Here is a 20,860-nt window from a genome sequence, read left to right on the forward strand (position 1 = left end):
TCCTCCTCTGGAAGCATACAAGGCCACCTCCTCTTCCTCCCAGCCTCTTTCTGCCACCTCTGGGCAGCCCCCCCCACTTCCTCTCAATTCCCTCCCCATCTCCAGTCTCTTCCCTCCATCACCTCCACTCAGCACATTCTCCAATACACAAGCCATTCCCATCACTTCTCTGTTCTAGATCTCCAGGACGTCCTCAAACCCATGTGGCCTTACCAGATCCCTCACCCAGCTCTCAACAGGCTCTCTACCTCCTGTAACCCTGCATCAACCAAACCCATGGCTCCCCTTACCCAAATCCACCAGAAACCCTCCTCTATCCAGACTTTTGCCCAGTTTCCACTGCCTGTGGTTGCAACTGAACTAAGCCTCAAGAGTTGGCTCAAGTAAACAGCAATTCTTCCCAAACTCTTCCAAAAACAGAAGAGGAAAGAACTCATTCTATGAGACCAGCATTATCCTGATTGCAAACCAAAGACATCACAAGAAAACAGATCAATATCCCTTATGAATGTAGACATGAAAATCTTCACCAAATACTAGCAAATTGGTTTGCCAAGTGGGATTCATTCCAGGAATGCAAGGTTGGTTTAATATTAAAAATTCAATGAATGTAATAAACCATACCAATTGAATAAAGGAAAAAAACCACACACACACACAAAAGATTTATGTTGAAAAATAACAACCACTGATGATTTAATTGATTATTCTAATAGAGTGGCTCTAAGTGAAAAAGACAATTTGGATTCTCTGGGAGAATACTTATTTCATGTTTATAAATTTGGTTAACTAACTTGGTTGACTAATATCCTACTGCAGAAATCAGCAATCTTTTTCCCCCAAATCATTCAGGTGAGGTTGTTTTTATAATTTCTGCATTTAAATGCCATAAGATGTCTATGGATACTGGAATAGAAACTTAAGAGTAAAGAACAACATTCCTACCAGACAAAATAAAACCTAAACCTAGTATTTAGACAGACAGACTTAGTTGGCAATATTATTCAAAAAAAAGGTAAGAAAGTAGTGCCCTGAAAGTTAGGAGATAGGCTAGTTTTAAAGGACAGGAAAGGAGTTGTAAATGCAAAAGCGCACAAGAACTTCTGAGGTAATCTATTTTGTACCTGGATGATGGTTACATGAACTTATTTGCCTTATAAAAATGTATTAAATTATAATGAATAATTTATTAAACTGCTTACCTTTTATTCATGTTTTTGGTAGGTGCATTATATTTCACAGTAAAAATAAAGAGTAGAGGATAGCTAAATGGAGAGCTCCATCTAACCCAACATTCTATATACTATCCCTGCTAAAGAACTTACCACCCTAACCTGTTTGGCTCATCGATTAGAGCATCAGCCCTCAGAATGAAGGGTCGCAGGTTCAATTTTGGTCAAGCGCACGTATCTCAGATGCATGTTCCATCCCCACCCAGCGGGAAGCAACTGACAGATGTGTCTCTCTCACATCAATGTTTTTCTCTCTCCCCCCCCCACCTTCTACTCTCTCTAAAAGATCAATGGAGCCTGGCAGGCATGGCTCACTGCTTGAGCATCAACCTATGAACCAAGAGGTCATGGTTCAATTCCTGGTCAGGGCACATGCCCGGGTTGCAGGCTCAATCCCCAGTTGGGGCCATCAGTGCAGGAAACAACCAATCAATGACTCTGTCTCATCATTGATGTTTCTATCTCTCACTCCCTCTCCCTTCTTCTCTCTGAAATCAATAAAAACATATTTAAAAAAAAAAAAATCAATGGAAAAAATATCCTCAGGTAAGAATTAACAAAAAAAAGGAACTTATGTAGGCTATTTAGAACCATCCAATTATCTATTTGTGAAATGTCCCTTTCAAACTAGAAAGCATTATACTACTTTTCATTTAACTTCATTAATAAGGGGAAATAATTACAGACCTATGTACTCAGAGACCAAAAATATCATTCCTAGAAAATAATATGTTATAGATCTCTTCTGTATCACTATTTTCCACATTTGAAAATTTGCAATTGTAGGAAAACTCAGTATAAGCACAGCATTAAAAAAAAAAAATGTTTGTCTATGAACAAAACACTTAGAGTTTCTAGAAAAGCTCACCTTTTGTTAAACTTAAATTTTTCAACACAAGCAGTTCATTCAATGAATACATAACTATGACTTAATTATATAACTTGGCAAAATTAATCCAGAAATCAAAAAAAAATAATCTTTTCTCAAACTTCAAGTCCTGTTTTTTGATTCTGGAAACTGATGATTGGAAAAAAAGTAGTGTTTTAGTTTCTTTTTTCATAATTCAGAGTATTTCTTGTCCTCTAAGAAAACAGGAATAGAAAATCAGAATATGCCACCCCAAAATATGTCACTTTGGCATAAGTATTATTTTGAGGTGAAGATAACTAAGAAACAGCAAATGCCAAAAAAAAGCTGTCCCCTACCTGCCTAAAACCAGGCTTAGACTATTCATCACCAAAGGCTCTTAACAGCCCAGAGTTGAAATCTACATAACAAGCCTTACTAAACAAAACTTACCGAACATTAGTTTACCCCATATATTTACCATCCCACAGTTTGCGATCCTGGAAACCTCAAACCTTTTTCCTTTGTCTTATCAATTCCCTAGAAATCTATTCTTTGTTGAGACACTATATGTCCAAGTTCTAACCCCTCCTTTGAGTAGCTCATCACTGAACTCCTCCAACAAATATCCACGCTGCATGTGCTAATAAACCGTTTGCTTTTCTCTTATTAATCTGTATTTTGACAGTCTAAAATGCAGGACCCATCAGAGAACCTTAGGACAGTAGAAAAAAAGGTTTTTTACCCACTCTACGTGAACAACAGACTTGGACACTTGACAAAAAAGAGATATGAATGGCCAACATACACATGAAAACGGAGCTCAATATCATTAATCTTATCTTTATGGTCTTCAAAAAAAAAGTTTCTTATCTTTTAAAAAGGGTGGGGGGATACAGACACAAAAGATTTCAACACACTTTACAAGAAATACAAAAAAAAACAGTTAACACATGAGAAAAGACGCTGCCCGTCATCATTCCTCAAGGAAATGCAATTAAAATCACAATAAGATACCACTTCACATCAATTACAAGGGATTATGATAAATAGACTGACCATACTAGTATTATTAGGGTTGTAGAGGAAGTAAAATCTCCTATGCCATTAGTGTGAATGTAAAATGGCCCAATCATTTTTGGGAAACAGTTGGCAGTTTCTTACAAAGTTGAAAATATACTTTCTTTTTTTTAAGGGACATACCTGGCATTTTATTGCTAGTCTTAAATACATGTATTCCTCTCACCACAAGGAGTTTACACCAAAACAATGCATAAAGAATTATGAAAAGAAATAGGGTGAAATGAATGAAAAATTTTTTAAAGGTATATGGAAAAAAGCAATAGCTTACAGTTATCTTTTATCCACAATTATATACACATAATACAAATTTCCCCCTATTAAGCACATTCTTAGAAACACATAAGATATCCAAGGGAGTTATGCTGAATGTTAATTTTATTTATTTTAAATTCACTTTCGGGAGGACAGAATAAGGGTTAACCAAATTAAACTGCAGAGATGGAATGAGGTGAGAGAAGACAGGATGTGATATTTTTAAGCCCTTCATGATGTATAATTCACTTTCTAAGGGCCACTTAGTATGTAGCAAAGCAAAATATAATTTGTATTTCCTTATTGGTAAATTAGAATAAAGATTAGATGAATAATCTGTTGGTGGCAGATTTTTTATATTGCTTTGTTTTTAAGTCAGAATGTAAATACTTGCCAAGCACAGAGCCAAGGGAAGGGTGAAGCTACTCATCAAAATGAATTGTCAAGGAAGAAAATATTCCTTTTCTTCTTTTTTTTTTTGTTAATCTTCACGAGAAGATATTTTTTCCATTGATTTTCTAGAAGAATGCAAGGAAGGGAAGGAAGGAGAGAGAGAGGGGCAGAGAAGGAGTAGTAGAGAGGAAGAGGGAAGAGAGAGAAACATGGATATGAGAGAGACACATCAATTGGTTGCCTCCCACAAGCAACCCAGGTATGTGCCCTTCAGTGCACGGGCCGACACTCTAACCACTAAGCCACACTGGCCAAAGTGAAGGTGTTTCTTTTCAATAAAACTGCAACCTTTAGATGTTTAAATGCATGGGTCTCTCAGGCTTGTCTCTGTATTAAGTAGGGAATTCTTTGTTGAATTATGGTTGGTTAACGTGTTGAAATTTCAGGGGGAGAGGCCAAGGGGATCACTCAAGCCACCATTCCTCTGAGGACATTTCTGAAAATTACTTTCAGTGACCCAGCAATCCATCTCCCAGGTATTCACCCAAAAGAAATAAAAACATATCCATATAGGCACTTGTACATGAATATCATAGCAGCTTTATTCATAGGAACTCAAAACTGGAAACAGCCCAAATGTCCAGCTGAAGCGGATACGAACATGTCACCCCAAAATATGCCACTTTGCCATATTGGTTATTTTGAGCTGAAGACACTTGAGCAACAGCAGATGCAGGAAGGGCTCTTTGACCTCCATTTCTACCTGAAAGTGGGCCATAAAATTTCCCATAAGAAAGTGCTCTCTCTGTACCACAAAGACATTCTTATCACTAGAGACTGGAAATCAGCACTAAAATGGAACTGTGCAAACAAATCTGCAAAAATAATGCTTATCCTCCATTAGTTTCTCCCATATAGTTCTAGTTACAACAATGTACTGTCCCTAGAAGCATACACCCTTTTCTTTTGTCTTATCTCTTTCCCACAAATTTATCACTTTGTTAAAAAGGTATATAAGGGGGTAGGCAGAAGAGGGCAAAGGGGGGGATAAATGGCGACAAAAGGAGACTTGACTTTGGGTAGTGAACACACAATACAATATACAGATGATGTATTATAGAATTGTGCACTTGAAACCTATATAACTTTATTAACTAATGTCACCCCAGTAAGTTCAATATAAACTTTTTTTTTAAAAAAAGGACTGTAAACTCTGTCCTAACCATATCTTCAAGTCTTCATTTGTTTTACAAGGGTATGCACATAAAAATATTAAATACAATGTTAAAGGGACTGCTATAATTAGAAGTAGAAACAGAAGCAAGAAATGTTAAAGGGACTGCTGTAATAAAGAAGAAATAGAGAAACATAGGCATAAAGAATTAAAATGGCAATAAATAAGGACCTATCAATAATAATAACCTTAAGGACTTTTAGGGAGAGATCAACAGCAATACAGTCATAGTTGTGGACTTTAACACCCCACTAACTTCACTGGATAGATCTTCCAGTGAATACAGAAACAGTGACTCTAAATGGTACACTAAATCAGATGGATTTAATTGATATTTACAGAACATTTCACCCCAACGCTGCATAATATAGATTCCTCTCAAGTGCACATGGGTCATGCTCAAAGATAGACCACATGTTAAGACACAAAACAAGTCTCTATAAGTTCAAGAAGACTGAAATCGTATCAATCTTCTCAGATCACAAGGGCATGAAATTAGAAATTAACTACAGTAAAAACACTCAAACACATGGAGGCTAAATAGATGTTTTTGGTGTTTTGGGTTTCTTTTAATATATATCTTTATTGATTTCAGAGAGAGGAAGGAAGAGAGAGAGATAGATAGCAACATCAATGGTGAGAGAGTCATTGATCGGCTGCCTCCTGCGCGCCGAGACCGCAACCCGGGCATGTGCCCTGACCAGGAATCGAACCCTGATCGCCTGGATCCTAGGTCAACGCTCAACCGCTGAGCCACGCCCAGCCGGGCTAAATAGCATGTTATTAAACAATGAATGGGTTACCAATAAGATCAAGAAAGAAATAAAAAACTTCCTGGAAACAAATGAAAATGAACACACAATAACCCAAAATCCATGGTACACGGTGAAACCAGTCCTGAGAGGGAAATTCATAGCACTACAAGGCCTACCTCAAAAAGCAAGAAATATTTTTAATAAACTATCTAATCCTACAACTTAAAAAAATTAGAAAGCTCCCCTGTGAAGCCATCTGGACCAGGGCTGTTGTTCACTGAGAGTTTTTTTATTACTGCTTCAATTTCATCAGTTGTTATTAGCCTATGCAGGTTTTCTGATTCTTCCTGATTCAGTTTTACATGATCTCACTCATATGTGGAATCTAATAAACAAAATAGACTGAAGAACAAAACAGATCCAGAGACACAGAAGCATGGAACAGACATGAATCTCAGTGGGAAGGTGGGGGTGGGGGAGTGGGTGGGGAGAGATTAATCAAAGAACTTATATGCATATATGCATAACCCATGGACACAGACAATAGTGTGGTGAAGGCCTGGGGGTAGGGGGGGGTGCAGGTTGGAGGGGATCAATGGGGAAAAAAGGGGGGTATCTGTAATACTTCAACAATAAAAATAATTTTTTTAAAAAAGGCTTACTTCATCAGTAAGATATATCAATTATAAATATACATATACCTAATAACAGGACCACAAAATACATTAAGCAAAAACTGACAAAACAGCGGAAAGAAAATGGTAATTCAACAATAATAGCTCAATGCTTCAAAACCCCAGTCTCATAATGGGTAGAACTAGACAGAAAATCAGCACGAATACAGAAGGTTTGAATACTATCAAGCAATTCAACCTAACAGACATTTATCTCCACCAAAGCAACAGAATATACATTTTTCTCAAACACATGAAATATTCTCCAAGAAAAAACAAACACTGGGCCATAAAATAAACCTCAATATATTTACAAGAAGTGAAATTTTACAAAAGTTTCTTAGACCACAATGGAATTCATTTTAAAATTAACAACAGAAAAATAAGTCATGGGGATGTAATGTGCAGCATGGTAACTATAGTTAATACTACATTGTATATTTGAAAGTTGCTAAGAAAGTAAATCTAAAAGTGCTCATGACCAAAAAAATGTGTAACTACATGTGATGTTAACTAGACTTATGTCCAAAACAAGCAGAATACAGAAAATAAGATGATAGTAAAAGAAATGAAATAGAATATACGAAACCAATAAAGTTGTTGAAACCAAAAGTTGGTCCTTTCAGAAAAAAAATCAACAAAATTAACAAATCTTTAGGTAGACTGAACATAAAAAAGAGAAGACACAAACTACTAAAATCAGGAATGAAAGAGGGGTCATCCATCACTAATAATATTACAGAAATTTAACGGATAATGGAATATTATGAACAAACATATGTCATCAAATTAGATAACATATAAAATGCACAAATTCCTAGAGACATAAACTACCAAAGCTAATTCATAAAAATAGAAAATCTGAATGCAGCTATAATAAGCAAAACTTGATTTGTAATTTGAAAACTTCACACACACACACAAAGGTTGGTGAACATATGGCTTCACTGGCGAATTTTATCCAACTTTTTTTTCTTAATTCTTCTTTAAAGAATTCTTATCAAATTTAGGAGAAGAAGAATTAGTATCTTTAAAGAATTAATATCAATTCTTGAAAAATCTTCCAGAAACAAAGGAAGAGAGAATATTTTCCAACTCATTCTACAAGGCCAGTATTAGCTTGATACCAAAGCCAGACAAAAACAACATAAAAAAACTAGAGATGAATTTCCCTTCTGAATACAAACATAAAACATCCTCAACAAAATCCTACTAAATTGAATTCAGCAACATATAAAAGAGATCATAAATCAGATTCAAGTGGGATTTATATCAGGAATGCAAAGTTGGTTCAAGATCTAAAAATTAGTTCATGTTAATACATTATTTTAATAAAAGACACAAATTACATAATATAAATGCAGAAGAGGCGTTTGACAAAATTCAACACACATTCATATTTAAAACCCTCCAACAGATCAGGAAGAGAAGGTAACTTCCTCAACATGAAAAAGGGCATGTCTTAGTCTTTTCAGGTTGCTATAACAAAATGCCATAGACTAAATAACTTATAAACAACATGCATTTATTTCTCACTGTTTGGAGGCTGGGAAGTCCAAGATCAGGGTGCCAGCCCACACGTCGGGTTCCAGTGAAGGCCCTCTTCAGGTTGTAGACAGCCAACTTCACTGTGTCCTCCTGTGGGACTAGGAAGCTCTGTGGGGTCTCCTTTAGAAGAGCACTAATCCCATTCATAAGGGCTCCACCTCCATGCTTTAAACACCTCCCCCAAGGGCCCTAACTCCAAATACCACCAAATGAGGGATTAAGATTTCAACATACGAATTTTGGGGAGACACAAACATAGCACATCATCTATAAAAAACCTATAACTGTTCCATGTATTCATGTTTCTGGTTCCATTTTGTTCACCCGTTTATTGTGTTCATTAGATTCCACATATTAGTGAGATCATATGGTATTTGTCTTTCTCTGACTGGCTTATTTCACTTAGCATAATATTCTCCAGGTCTATCCATGCTGTCACAAGCAGTAAGACTTCTTTCTTTTTCACAGCCATACAGTATCCCATTGTGTACCACAGCTTTTTTAACCACTCATCTGCTGTTGGGCACTTGGGCTGTTTCCAGATCTTGGCTACTGTAAATAATGCTACTATTAACATAGAGATGCACATATTCTTTCTGATTGGTATTTTGGGATTCTTAGGATATATTCCCAGAAGTGGGATCACTGGGTCAAAGGGCAGTTCCATTTTTAATTTTTTGAGGAACCTCCATACTGTTTTCCACAGTGGCTGCGCCAGTCTGCATTCCCACCTACAGTGTACAAAGGTTCCCTTTTCTCCACATCCTCACCAGCACCTGCTTGTTGATTTATTGATAGTAGCCATTCTGGCAGACGTAAGGTGATACCTCATTATAGTTTTTATTTGCATCTCTCTGATAGTGACCTTGAGCACTTTTTCATATGTATACTGGCCATCTGTATGTCTTCTTTAGAGAAGTGTCTATTCAGGTCCTTTGTCCATTTTTTAATTGGATTGTTTGTCTTCCTGGTGTTGAGTTGTATAAGTTCTTTATATATTTTGGAAATTAACCCCTATGGGATGTATCATTGGCAAATATGTTCACCCATACAGTGGGTTCTCTTTTCATTTTGTTGATGGTTTCTTTTGCCGTGCAGAAGCTCTTTAGCTTGATGAAATCCCATTTGTTTACCTTTTCTTGAATTTCTCTTGCCCTCAAAGACATATTGGCAAAAATATTGCTGCAAGAGATGTCTGAGATTTTACTATCTATGTTTTCTTCTAGAATACATGAGACTGACTGGTGCCTAAGGGAAAGGGAGCAGGGGTGACTGGATAAAGAAAGTGAAGGAAATAGCTAAAGAACATATATGCATAACCCATGGATAGGGACAATAATCTGGTAAAGGCCAGGAAAGGGGAGTCAGGTGAGGGTGGAGGTAGGCAAAGGAGGGGAATGGGGAGTCCTGCAATAATATCAACATTAAAATATTTTTAACTAAAAAATTAAAGAAATACTAAAAAAAACACCCACCTATAACTAACTTCATACTTAACGGTGAAAGACTGATGAGTCTGAGAGAAGGAACAAAACAAAGATGTCCACTCCTACCACTTCTATTTCACATTGTACTAGATGTTTTAACCAGAACAATTAAGAATAGCAAAAAAGTTAAAGGCATCCAGTTGGGAAGGTACCTTTATATGCAGATGACATAATCTTGTATAACTAAATTCCAAGGAATCTTACTAAAAATTCTAAAACTAGTAAAACTTAAACAAGCATATAAGGTCAACATATATAAATGAATTGAATTGCTATACACTAGAAATGAACACTTTGAAAATAAAATTAAGAAAATTCTATTCACAACAGCACCAAAAAGAAGAAAATACTTGGGAATAAATTTAACAAAAAAAAGTCTAAGACACACTGAAAACTGCCAAACACTGTTGAAAGAAATTAGAGGACCTAAGTAGGGTGGAAAGATATCTCATGTTCATGAATCGACCTTAATCTTGCTAAGATGGTAATACTTCTTAAACTAGTCTACAAATTCAAACATCCTCTAGCAAATTTTTGTTGCCTTTTTTGTTAAAATTGACAACCTGATTCTAAAATTGAACTGAAAAATGCAAAGAACCAAAAATGACCAAAACAATCTTGAAAAATATAACAAAGTTGAATGACTTCTGATTTCAAAACTTACTACAAAGTTGCAGTAATCAAAACACAGTGGTACTAGCCTAAGGAAAGACATATAGATAGATCAATGGAAAAAAGTTGCACATCCAGAAATAAACCCTTATACTTACAGTCAGTTGATTTTTGACAAAGGTACCAAGAAAATGGGTACCTTTTCAACAAATGGTGCTGGGACACAAATGGTGCAGCCACAAATAAAAATGTAAGTTTAAGTACCTATCTCATACCATATCCAAAAATTAACAAAATGGATAAAAAAAACTAAATCTAAGAGCTAGAATTATAAAACTCTTAGAAGAAAACACAAGAGTAAATAATCATGACCTCAGCTTAGGCAAGTTTCTTAGATATGACAACAAAAGCACAGTGACAAAAAAGAAAAATAGATAAATGGGACTTCATCAAAACGAAAAACTTTTATGCTTCAAAGGACACCATCAGAAAAGTGAAAAGCTGAATAGGAGAAAATACCTGCAAATCATGTATCTGATAATTACTTATATCCAGGCTATATAAATTAGGACTCTTACAGCTCAACAAAAGAAAATAACAACATAATTTTTAAGTGGGCAAAGGGTAAAAAGAAAAAAAATAATAAAATGGGCAAAAAATTTTAAAAATTAATTAAAAATAAATTTAAAAATAAATAAAATAAAATAAAATGGGCAAAGGATCTAAATAGATATTTCTCCAAAGAAGATATACAAATGACCAACAAGCACATGAAAAGACACTCAATGTCATTAGAAAATGCATATCAAAACCACAAGATGCTGTTTCATACCCACTAGGATATCGAGGGAAGGAAGGAAAAATAAGTATTGGCAAGGATATAGAAAAATTGGAAAACTCATACACTTGCCAGTGAGAATGTAAAATGGTAGCGTTGTTTTGGAAAACAATTCAACAGTTTAATTCCAATCCTAAAATCCAATCCCAAGAGAAATGAAAACATAGGTCTACACAGAAAACCTACATAGGAATATTTATGTCAACATTATTCACAATAGCCAAAAGTAGAAATAACCCAAGTGTCCATTAACTGGTGAATGGATAAACAACAAATATCCATACAATAGAATGTTATTCAGCAATAAAAAGAAACAAAGAACTAATATATGCTACAACACGGTTAAACCTCAAAACATGCTCAGTGAAAGAAGCCAGATACAAAAGAGTATATTGTATGATTTCATGCATAAGAAATATCCAAAACAGGCAACTCTATAGAGACAGAAAACAGATTCATGGTTGCCTTGGGCTACAGGTGAGAGTGGATAGTTTTTGGAGGGAAGGGGAGTTAAAATGTTCTAAAATTAGATTGTGGGCACGGTTCTGCCCATGGTACTGTGGGCATGGTACTCTATAAATGTACTAAAATTGTTATAGACTTTAAATGAGTAAATTTTAAAATATGTAAATTAAATTGTAATAAAACTGTTAATTTTGACCTGGCTGGTGTGGCTCAGTGGGTTGAGCATCGTCCCATACACCCAAAGGTCCTGGGTTTGATTCCCAGTCAGGGCACATACCTGGGTTTCGGGTTCGATCCCCATCCCTGGTAGGGTCTCATGCGGGAGGCAACCAATCACTGTTTTTCTCTCACATCGATGTTTCTTTTTCTCCCTCTCTCCCTCTTTCTCTTTCTCTCTCTCCCTCTTCCTTCCTCTCTCTGAAATCAATAAAGATATATAAAAAATTTTAAAAAGACACTGACAGGTATTACAATCTTCAAAAGTGAGATCAAATACAGTACATAGGATGAGAGGTTTTAAAATCATGCAAGTCATGCAAATATAAAAGCATTTTTTTTCCCCCTCTCCAGATATATTTTATTGCTTCTACTTCCCTGCACAGTAGCAATTTATAAAATGTTTCAGATAGCCTAGCAAAACTCAATAATATATAACTAAAAAAATTAAGTCTACTAATATTAAAATATGTTTTTCAGGAATGTACTAACAATATTCCTCCACATTATAATAAATTAGAAGACCTAATTTTCCTCATCTGTGAAATAAGGCCAATACTATTTATTTCTCATAGACTTGTGAAAATTAAATGAGATAATGCAGGCTAATCTAATTCCTGGCATGTAATAATAAGCAGTCAATAGATGTTTGCTGCCATAATTATAAATAGAGGGTATTCAGATCCAGCCTGAGGATATTACTCATGTAATCCATTATTCATATGCCAAGATGAATAATTAATGGGTAGAAAGAATAGTGACTTGATAACAACGTTATGTTACCAGAGAACTAAGTCCATGAGTACAAATTCTATAAGCTCATTAGTAGTGAAAATGAGATCAAGAGAGGGAAAAAAATTCCTGGAGAATAAGCCAGCCAAATTCGTTCTTGTCTAAAAAGTTAAGAATCAAAAGGTCCAGAACCTTCATTAAAGGTAGAGAAAAACTAATTTAAAGTACAAAGAAGTACCCCCTCCTGAGTTTATGCCACTACAATTTGGTCAGGTCCTCTCTACCATACATTAGAGATTTTTTTTTTTAATTCCACTTCTAAACATGCAAGCACATTTCCCCACAAATACACAGAAACAATGAATGAGCATTTTAACTCCGTGAAATTGAACTAAGGTAATACAGCTACAAATTCTGAAATAATACAAAGCCCTCCAAATTTAAACAATTTGTCCAAAATCACATTGTATTATTCCAAAAGTAGCTAGTTGAGTAAACTATAAAACTTCCTATACTATTGCCTAGTGTTGAATCACTTTGACCAATAAAAAGAACTATCCACCTTCCTTTGTCAGAATCACGTCAGAAACACTGTTCTTTTTGTTTTAAAAACATGATGGTTTTGGTCATGGCTGCACTTCTAGTCCAATATCTACTGCTACTAAATTTTTAAATCTTTTTTTTATCCTCTAACAGTGTCATTAAATGGACATCATAGTGCTAATGCAGACAAGATGCCTGAAAATCGGTAACTTTAAAACACAAGTCACATGTGGTAAATTCTATAAGAAGAGCCAAACAATTGCCACTTTATGCTGGGCTGGTGATTTAGGAAAGAACTGTAAAATATCAGAGATAATGAAAGAAAATTAAAAGGCAGTATTAAAGAAATAATAGACTGATATACTCAAAGAACCTGTTCCCAACACTTCAAAGGCATTCTTATGGGAAAATAAGATTTGAATGATATAAATTTTGAAATATGCAAAGTTTTTAGGATATCTCTCCCATAAAATAAAACAACTGGGTTCATGCAAACCCTCAGAAAATGTTGACTATTTTCATTAAAAAATAATTCTTCTACTTCTAGTATCCCATCTCTCAAATCAAATATGACTTGTGACATGATCATAATAACCTTGGAGAAACCAAGTCTACAAATTGAGTTCATGGTTATTCTGAAGTTCAAAGCATAGTCATTGCATATTCACCATGACAATTTATCCCTTGTATCGTAGAGGGTCAGGGGGTATAGAAACTTCTAAGGGGTCACCAGTATGTTTTTATATTTCCTACAGACATGGGAGAATTAAGACAGAGTAGTAGCTTATAGAGTACTCTGAAATAAATTCAAGAACTCCAATTAGTCTTCTAATTTGTGTGATCTCCCAGTAACTGCAGACTTTACCTTGCTATTATCATTTTTTATTCATTTACTATTTTAAAAAAGAAAATTCAATACCCTTTTGTACAATAACAACTTTCTGATTATTTGCTGATGTCCAACCCTTAAATGTTCTACGTTCCTTCTGATAATAATCACAATCTAAATCTCCCATATATTTAATTCCAGTATATCCATATTTCATTAATACTATGACTACAGGCCCACAGTTGCTAAATGGAGCATCTTTTTCACTGCAGACCACAAATGACAAATCAAGCATTATAATCAATCTATATTAACTCTTACATTATCAGCTAAAGCTTATCAAGATGTTCCAAATGCACAAATACAAGGACTTAAGATAGAGTCACAGAAAGATAGAGCTTGTAAGGAACATTAGAGGCCACTGAATTTAATCTTCATATTTCAAAGGTTGTTTAATTGAGACCCAAAGAGAACAAATCCATCACCCATGATCACACTATTTATACATAGTATAACCCCATCCTAGTCACATACACATGTATCTTACCTTTCTGATGATGTCTTAGAAGTGACAGGACGCCCACGGACACCTTTTTTACTTTTACAGTCTAGAGAAAGGACTTTGTTTCTTAGACTTCTTTCCCACTAGGGAAAAAAATGGAATTTTAATAATAAATATAGCAACATGATAATAAAAAGGCACTTAAATTTTTGTTTTAGAAATTCAAAATAAAGAAATTCATAGTTGTTCACAAAGGAGGAAAAATGCAATCTACAAAACACTTGGCTCTTTTGCTAGTAGAGAAATATAAATCCACCAAAAAATAGTAGGAATAAGTTTTAAAATTTCCAGGCAGCTTTACTTAGGAAATCAACATTTTGAGATTCTAAAGTTTACATAACTATGAAAATTTTTACTGAATCTAAAGGCAATAATAAAAATTATTAGGTGTGAAGTTAAGTAGTGCCTGTGATTCTGAATTACCTGAATTTATAACATTTGGAAGGGATTACAAATGGTTTTCTATGAATTGCTACACAAAAAATTTTACGAAAGAGTCGACATCTTACTGACAGAGTTTAGATTTTAATCTGACTAGAAACAGAAGTTAAAATTGATTTATTTAATACACTAACAGTGTGAATCTAGACAAATAAATTATTTACCTTATTTCTATGCATTAGTCTCCTATCTGAAAATAAATGTAATAGGCCCTAGCTGGTGTGGCTCAGTTTGTTGAGCATCATTCTGTGCACCAAAAGGTCACGGTTCGATTCCCAGTTGGACACATGCCTAGGTTGCTAGACTAATCCCCAGTCAGGGTGTGTGCAGGAGGCAACCAATGAATGTTTCTCTCTTTCCCTCTCCCTCTCCCTTCCTCTCTCTCTAAAAAAAAATTACCAAACATATTTTTAAAAAAGAAATGTAATAATAGAAGCTATCTCACAAGGATGTATGATAACTGATATACAAAGCAAATTTAAAACACTATCTTCCGTGAAGAGATATTTGTACAGCCATGTTCGTAACAGCACTGTTCACAACAGCTAAAGGTGGAAGCAAATCAACTGTGTGCCATCAACTGATGAATGGATAAACAAAATGTGATACATACATACAATGAAATATTATCTGCTCTTGAAAAGGAAGGAAATTCTGACACATTATAACATGGATGAAACTTGATGACTATTAAATAATAGAAAAAAATACATTTTGGTCTCTGTCCCCAGCTCAAGGCACAGAGCTCCTAAAACCCTTGTAAACTGCCTAAGGTATAAGAGAACTAACTACATAGTACACTTCAGCACTTACTGAGGGTAACCGATGGATGTTTCTCTTTCTCTCTCTCTCCCTCCCTCCCTCCCTTCCTCTCTCTAAGCATGTCCTCCAGTGGGGATTAAAAATAATAATAATAATATTTTTCTTTCTACTAAATTGGCAACAATCTTACTGTGTGATAACACCAAGTGCTAGTAAGTTTGTAGAAAATAGGAGCTCTCATTGGTGGCAATATAAATTACTGCAATTTTCTATGAGACAATTTTGGAATATTTATTGAAACTTAAAAATAAAAATTCCTTAGACCCAGTAATCCCATTCAAAAATGGTTCCCTACACATGAAAAATTATGGTCACTGCAACATTGTCTCTATCAGCAAAACTCTGAGAAGAGAAAAAAAACTAACATCAGTGCACTAAGTAAATAAATTATAGCATATCTCTGGAGTACTAAAAAGCCATTTAAAAAATAAATTTTAAAAGTAGATCTATATATGTTAAAATGGAAAATATTTTAAGATATATAAGGTGGGGCAAAAGTAGGTTTACAGTTGTGAATAAGCAAAACACAGAGTTAATAAAGCTATTGTAATAATTATAACCTGCCATGTCTTTTTCCGTGCAAACAGTTGTAAACCTACTTTTGCCTCAACCTGCATTATTAACCAAAAATCACAAACACAGAACAATATGTATTTCATGATCCCTTTCTGCAACAATCAAAAGAATAATGTAACTCGTATGTTGGCATATGCTTTTTTTGCTTGAAAAGAATGAAAGAAAAAACTGTTAATGGTGGTTGCCATTAGGGAAAAAAGGGACAAAGAAGGATTCTTTATTACTTTCACCTTGTACCTTTCAATGCAGCCCAAATTTTCTAATCTTATGTAAATATTTTTTCTTTTTATGTCAACAGAAATCATATGGTCCCATGTATTATTTCTTTTTTGTACCTTATATACAAAACAATTATTTAATAATTAAATTTTTAAATAATGTTAAAGCAACTAATATTAATGACAAATCTTTCCTCTGAGAATGCTATAATAAATGGTTAATGTTTCTTGTCTGTAACATAAAAACAAATATACTCAATGCTACTGTTATGAATTGATTATGTCCTCTCCCCCATACCAAATTCATATATTGAACTCCTAACTGCTAATGTGACTGTACATGAGATAGGACCTGTCCACAGGTAATTAAGCTTAAATGAGGTCATAAGGGCAGGGCCCTAATCCAACAGAACTAGTGTCCTTATAAGAATTGAAAGAAACACTGGGGATGTGGGGGCACAGAAAAAAGGCCATATGAGGACACAGCAAGAAGATGGCCATTTGTAATCCAAGGAGAGAGACCTTAGAGAAACCAACCCTGTCGGCATCTTAATCTTGGACTTCCAGCCTCCAGAATTGTAACAAAATAAATATCTGGCCCAGCCAGGTGTGGCTCAGCGGTTGGGCGTTGACCTAGGATCCAGGCAACTGGTGTTCGATTCCTGGTCAGGGCACATGCCCGGGTTGCAGGTTTGATCCCCAGTCGGGGGGGCGTGCAGGAGGCAGCCGATTAATGACTCTTTCATCATTGATGTTTCTCTCTCTCTCTCTCTCTCCTTTCCTCTCTCTGAAATCAGTAAAGATATATTATAAATAAATAAATAAATAAATATCTGTTGCTTAAGCCACCCAGTTAGTGGCATTTTGTTATGTTATTAGCCCTAGGAGACTACTACAGCACCAAATGGATAAACTGGAAAATCTGAGAAAAATTGCTTTTTTAAAAAATTCACAATGATTTGTGCCAGGAAAGAGAAAAGATAATACTTAAAAAGTGCTCTCTTAAGCCTCATTTATGAGATCTCTATAATAATGCTTAATAGTGATAAAATTAAAGTCCTGATTTACAATCAAAATACCTTTTGAAAAATAGTTGTGTTACATTTTACGATAAACCCTCTCAAGTTTACAAAACAAGAGTGAAACAGCATAATGCATAATAAGGTATACTTAGATTTAAACTGAAGACCTTAACCTCAAAGCATGAGTTCAACATATGCCTGAAATACACTAATTTAAAACCTACAAATAAATAACAAAAGAAAAAACATACAAAAGGACATATAAGAAAATAAAAAATTCAGTTTCACTAAAATATTTTTAAAACACCAAATAACACTATATACTTAAAAGAACTTAGTTTTTATTTACCCCCTGCAAGGGGAGATCCCATCGTTCTGAGCTTCTGAGTTTGGACAGTGGTGGTTTAACACAAACATCCTCTGGTTTTGCATTTAACATCTTTGTTATCTGAAACCAGAATGAGAAAATAATCAATTTAATTAAAATATAAATAAGAGCTGAATCAGCTAACAGAACCATTATATTACCCTGCATTAATATTTTGCTATTAGTTTTAAAGAGTTTTAAACTAGTGCTTAATTTACAGACAGCTAAATATATTTTTAAAAGCCTTTCATTCAGTATAAAGGTCGATAAATGAAGTATCACAATAGCTTCATAAATATTCCCTTACCTACAGTTTCTTCTAATCTTTCAAATGCTATCCCCAATATCTCTAATACACAAATCTAAGTATGGCTATAATACTTAAAATATAACAATGATACTCATTACTTACAGATAAAACTCTTAACAATCTAAACTCTTTCACATCACCCACACATCACAAACTCTATACTCCAACCACATTGAGTTTACTCGACCTTTTTCAAGCGTATCATATTATTTTATATCTCTAGAACTTTGCATGTACTGCTCCCTCAATCTAGAATGTCCTTCTGTTTGTCTTTCCCTTGTGAAACACTTCAGATTCTACTCAAATTATTCTTTTATCCATACAACCATCACTCCCACACCAAGGTACTGCTTTCTCTGGGTATTAGTACTTGGTACATTTATATTGTATTATTTATATTACATGTAGCATATTATATTATAATTGTATGTCTGCATGTCTATCTTCTTCTCCAGACTGTGTAAGTCCTTAAAGAAGGGGTGGGGAAATCATCTGGTCTGGCCCTGACAAGGCAACCGCAGGTGGGAGTCAAAATTCAATAAATCTAAGAGCTTTTTTCATAGCTAATTTTCAAGTTGATAATTTTGTATGGCCCTCGAATGATCTTATAAATATCCAAATGGCTCTTGGCAGAAAAAAGGTTCCCCCTGACTTTAAGAGAGAGCCCTCATTTAGTCACCTTTATACCCTCAATGTATATGGCTCATGATAAGCTAAATAAACAAACGAATGAATGTAGCCATCTTAGCCACAAGTTTGAAATCACTTGTTTATAACTTAAATAACTTTCATATTAAGAGAAAGTTATAAATAATGGTTAAGCATCAAGTTAAGCCTACAAAATGTAGAATGTAATAAGCACTATGTCAACTACAACCAGAAACAACCCACAAATTAATTTCAATGAGAGTAAAGTGTAAGTCAAAAGGACAGAATAAATTAGAAGAAAGTATATCTCAACTATTTTTTTTCATGAGCAACTCTGAATTAACCCTCCTGGGAACCAGTAACTTCTTAATTATTTACACCTATTCTGTATAAAAATGTACCTCTTTGCCCTGGCCAGGAAGCTCAGTTGGTTAGAGCATCATCCTGCTATGCCAACGTTGCAGGTTCGATCCCAGGTCAGGGCACATACAAGAAACAACCAATGAATGCATAAATAAGTAGAACAACAAACGGACGTGTCTCTCTCTCACTCCTCTCTCTCTCCTTTCTTCTCTTTCCCTAAAATCAATAAAAATAAATATCTCAAAATATATAACTGGAATTTATATAAACTAAATGCATGTATCTTGTGACTACACTGTAGTCTGTATGAGTACGGTTACCCTTAACAGTGACTTGTGTCCTTTTAACAGCTTCTCAAATCTGTTATTATATTTCGTTTTTTAGAGGCTAAGCCAAATTCCCTTCTTTTGTACTATAAATTGCAATGTTATTTGATTGTGGGCTGTTTCATTCTAAATATCAAAATAACTCATGAGTTGACCCTAAACAAAGATTAGTCATATCCGAAGATTAAAAAGCTATTATACCGCCTGGCCAGCATGGATCAGTGGTTGAGCATCGACCTATGAACCAGGAGATCACTGTTCAATTCCCAGGCACATACCCGGGTTTCCAGCTCGATCCCCAATAGGGGGCGTGCAGGAGGCAGCCGATCAAAGACTCTCTCTCATCATTGATGTTTCTGTCTCTCCACTTACCACTGCAACAAAAAATATAAGATATCTAGGAATATATTTAACCAAGAAGGTAAAAGGCCTGTACTTGGAAAAACTATAGGACATTGAAAAAAGAAAAACAGAGGAAAACACAAACAAGTGGAAATATATATCATGTTCCTGGATTAGAAGAATTAACATCGTTAAAATATCCATACTACTCAAAGCTATCTATAGATTAAACACAATCCCTATTAAAATAGCAACAGCACATTTCACAGATCTAGAACAAATATTCCAAAATTTTATATGGAACCAAAAAAGACCCCAAATAGCCTCACCAATCTTGAGAAATAAGAACAACAATTGGCAGGATCACAATACCAGATATCTAACTATACGACAAAGTCATTGTAATCAAAATAGCCTGGTAATGGTGCAAGAACAGGCATATAGATCAGTGGAACAGAACAGAGACCCCAGAAATCAACCCATACCATTATGGTCAATTAATATATGACAATGGAGGCAAGAGCATACAATGGCATAAAGACAGTCTCTTCAATAAATGGTGTTGGGAAAATTGGACAAGTACATATAAAAGAAATAAAATGAATCACCAACTTATACCATGCACAAGAATAAACTCAAAATGGATAAAAGGCTTAAATGGAATTCATGAGACCATAAAAATCCTAGAAGAAAACATAAGCAGTAAAATCTCAGACATTTCACACAGCAGTATTTTTGGTGACACATCTCCAAGGCAAGAGAAACAAAGGCAAAAATGAACAAATGGGACATCAAACTAAAAAGCTTCTGCACAGTGAAAGAAACTACCAACAAAATGCAAATGGAACCCACGGTATGGGAGAACATATTCACCAATGATACATCTAATAAGAGGTTAATTTCCAAAATATATAAAGAGCTTACAGCCCTGGCCAGTGTGACTCACTTGGTTGCAGCATTGTCCCATACACCAAAAGGTGGCAGGTTCCATTCCTGTTCAGGGCACATACCCAGGTTGCTGCTTCAATCCCCAGTTGGAGGCATGAGGGAGTCGCCCAGTGTCTCTCTCAAACCCATGTTTCTCTCTCTCTCCCCCCCTTCCTCTTTTTTTAAAAGTTGATTT

At 34.9% G+C, this 20,860-nt stretch overlaps 1 protein-coding gene across 13 annotated transcripts in view; it reads right to left on the minus strand.

Moving 5' to 3' along the window:
* SENP7 (SUMO specific peptidase 7) overlaps nt 1–20,860 on the minus strand; it is a 106,814-nt gene that overhangs the window by 65,209 nt on the left and 20,745 nt on the right. For all 13 annotated transcript variants that reach the window (XR_013998952.1, XM_081139269.1, XM_081139267.1 and 10 more), the window contains 2 exons: nt 17,731–17,829; nt 14,288–14,385 (listed from right to left, as the gene is read on the minus strand). Coding sequence is in view for 12 of the 13 variants with exons in the window: in XM_081139269.1 (XP_080995395.1) it covers nt 14,288–14,385; nt 17,731–17,829 (197 nt within the window). In the remaining variant the exon portion in view is untranslated. The remainder of the gene's footprint in view (nt 1–14,287; nt 14,386–17,730; nt 17,830–20,860) is intronic.

The sequence above is a fragment of the Miniopterus schreibersii genome (genome assembly GCF_964146895.1).
Source record: "Miniopterus schreibersii genome assembly, chromosome: 5".
Classification (NCBI taxonomy): domain Eukaryota; kingdom Metazoa; phylum Chordata; class Mammalia; order Chiroptera; family Miniopteridae; genus Miniopterus; species Miniopterus schreibersii.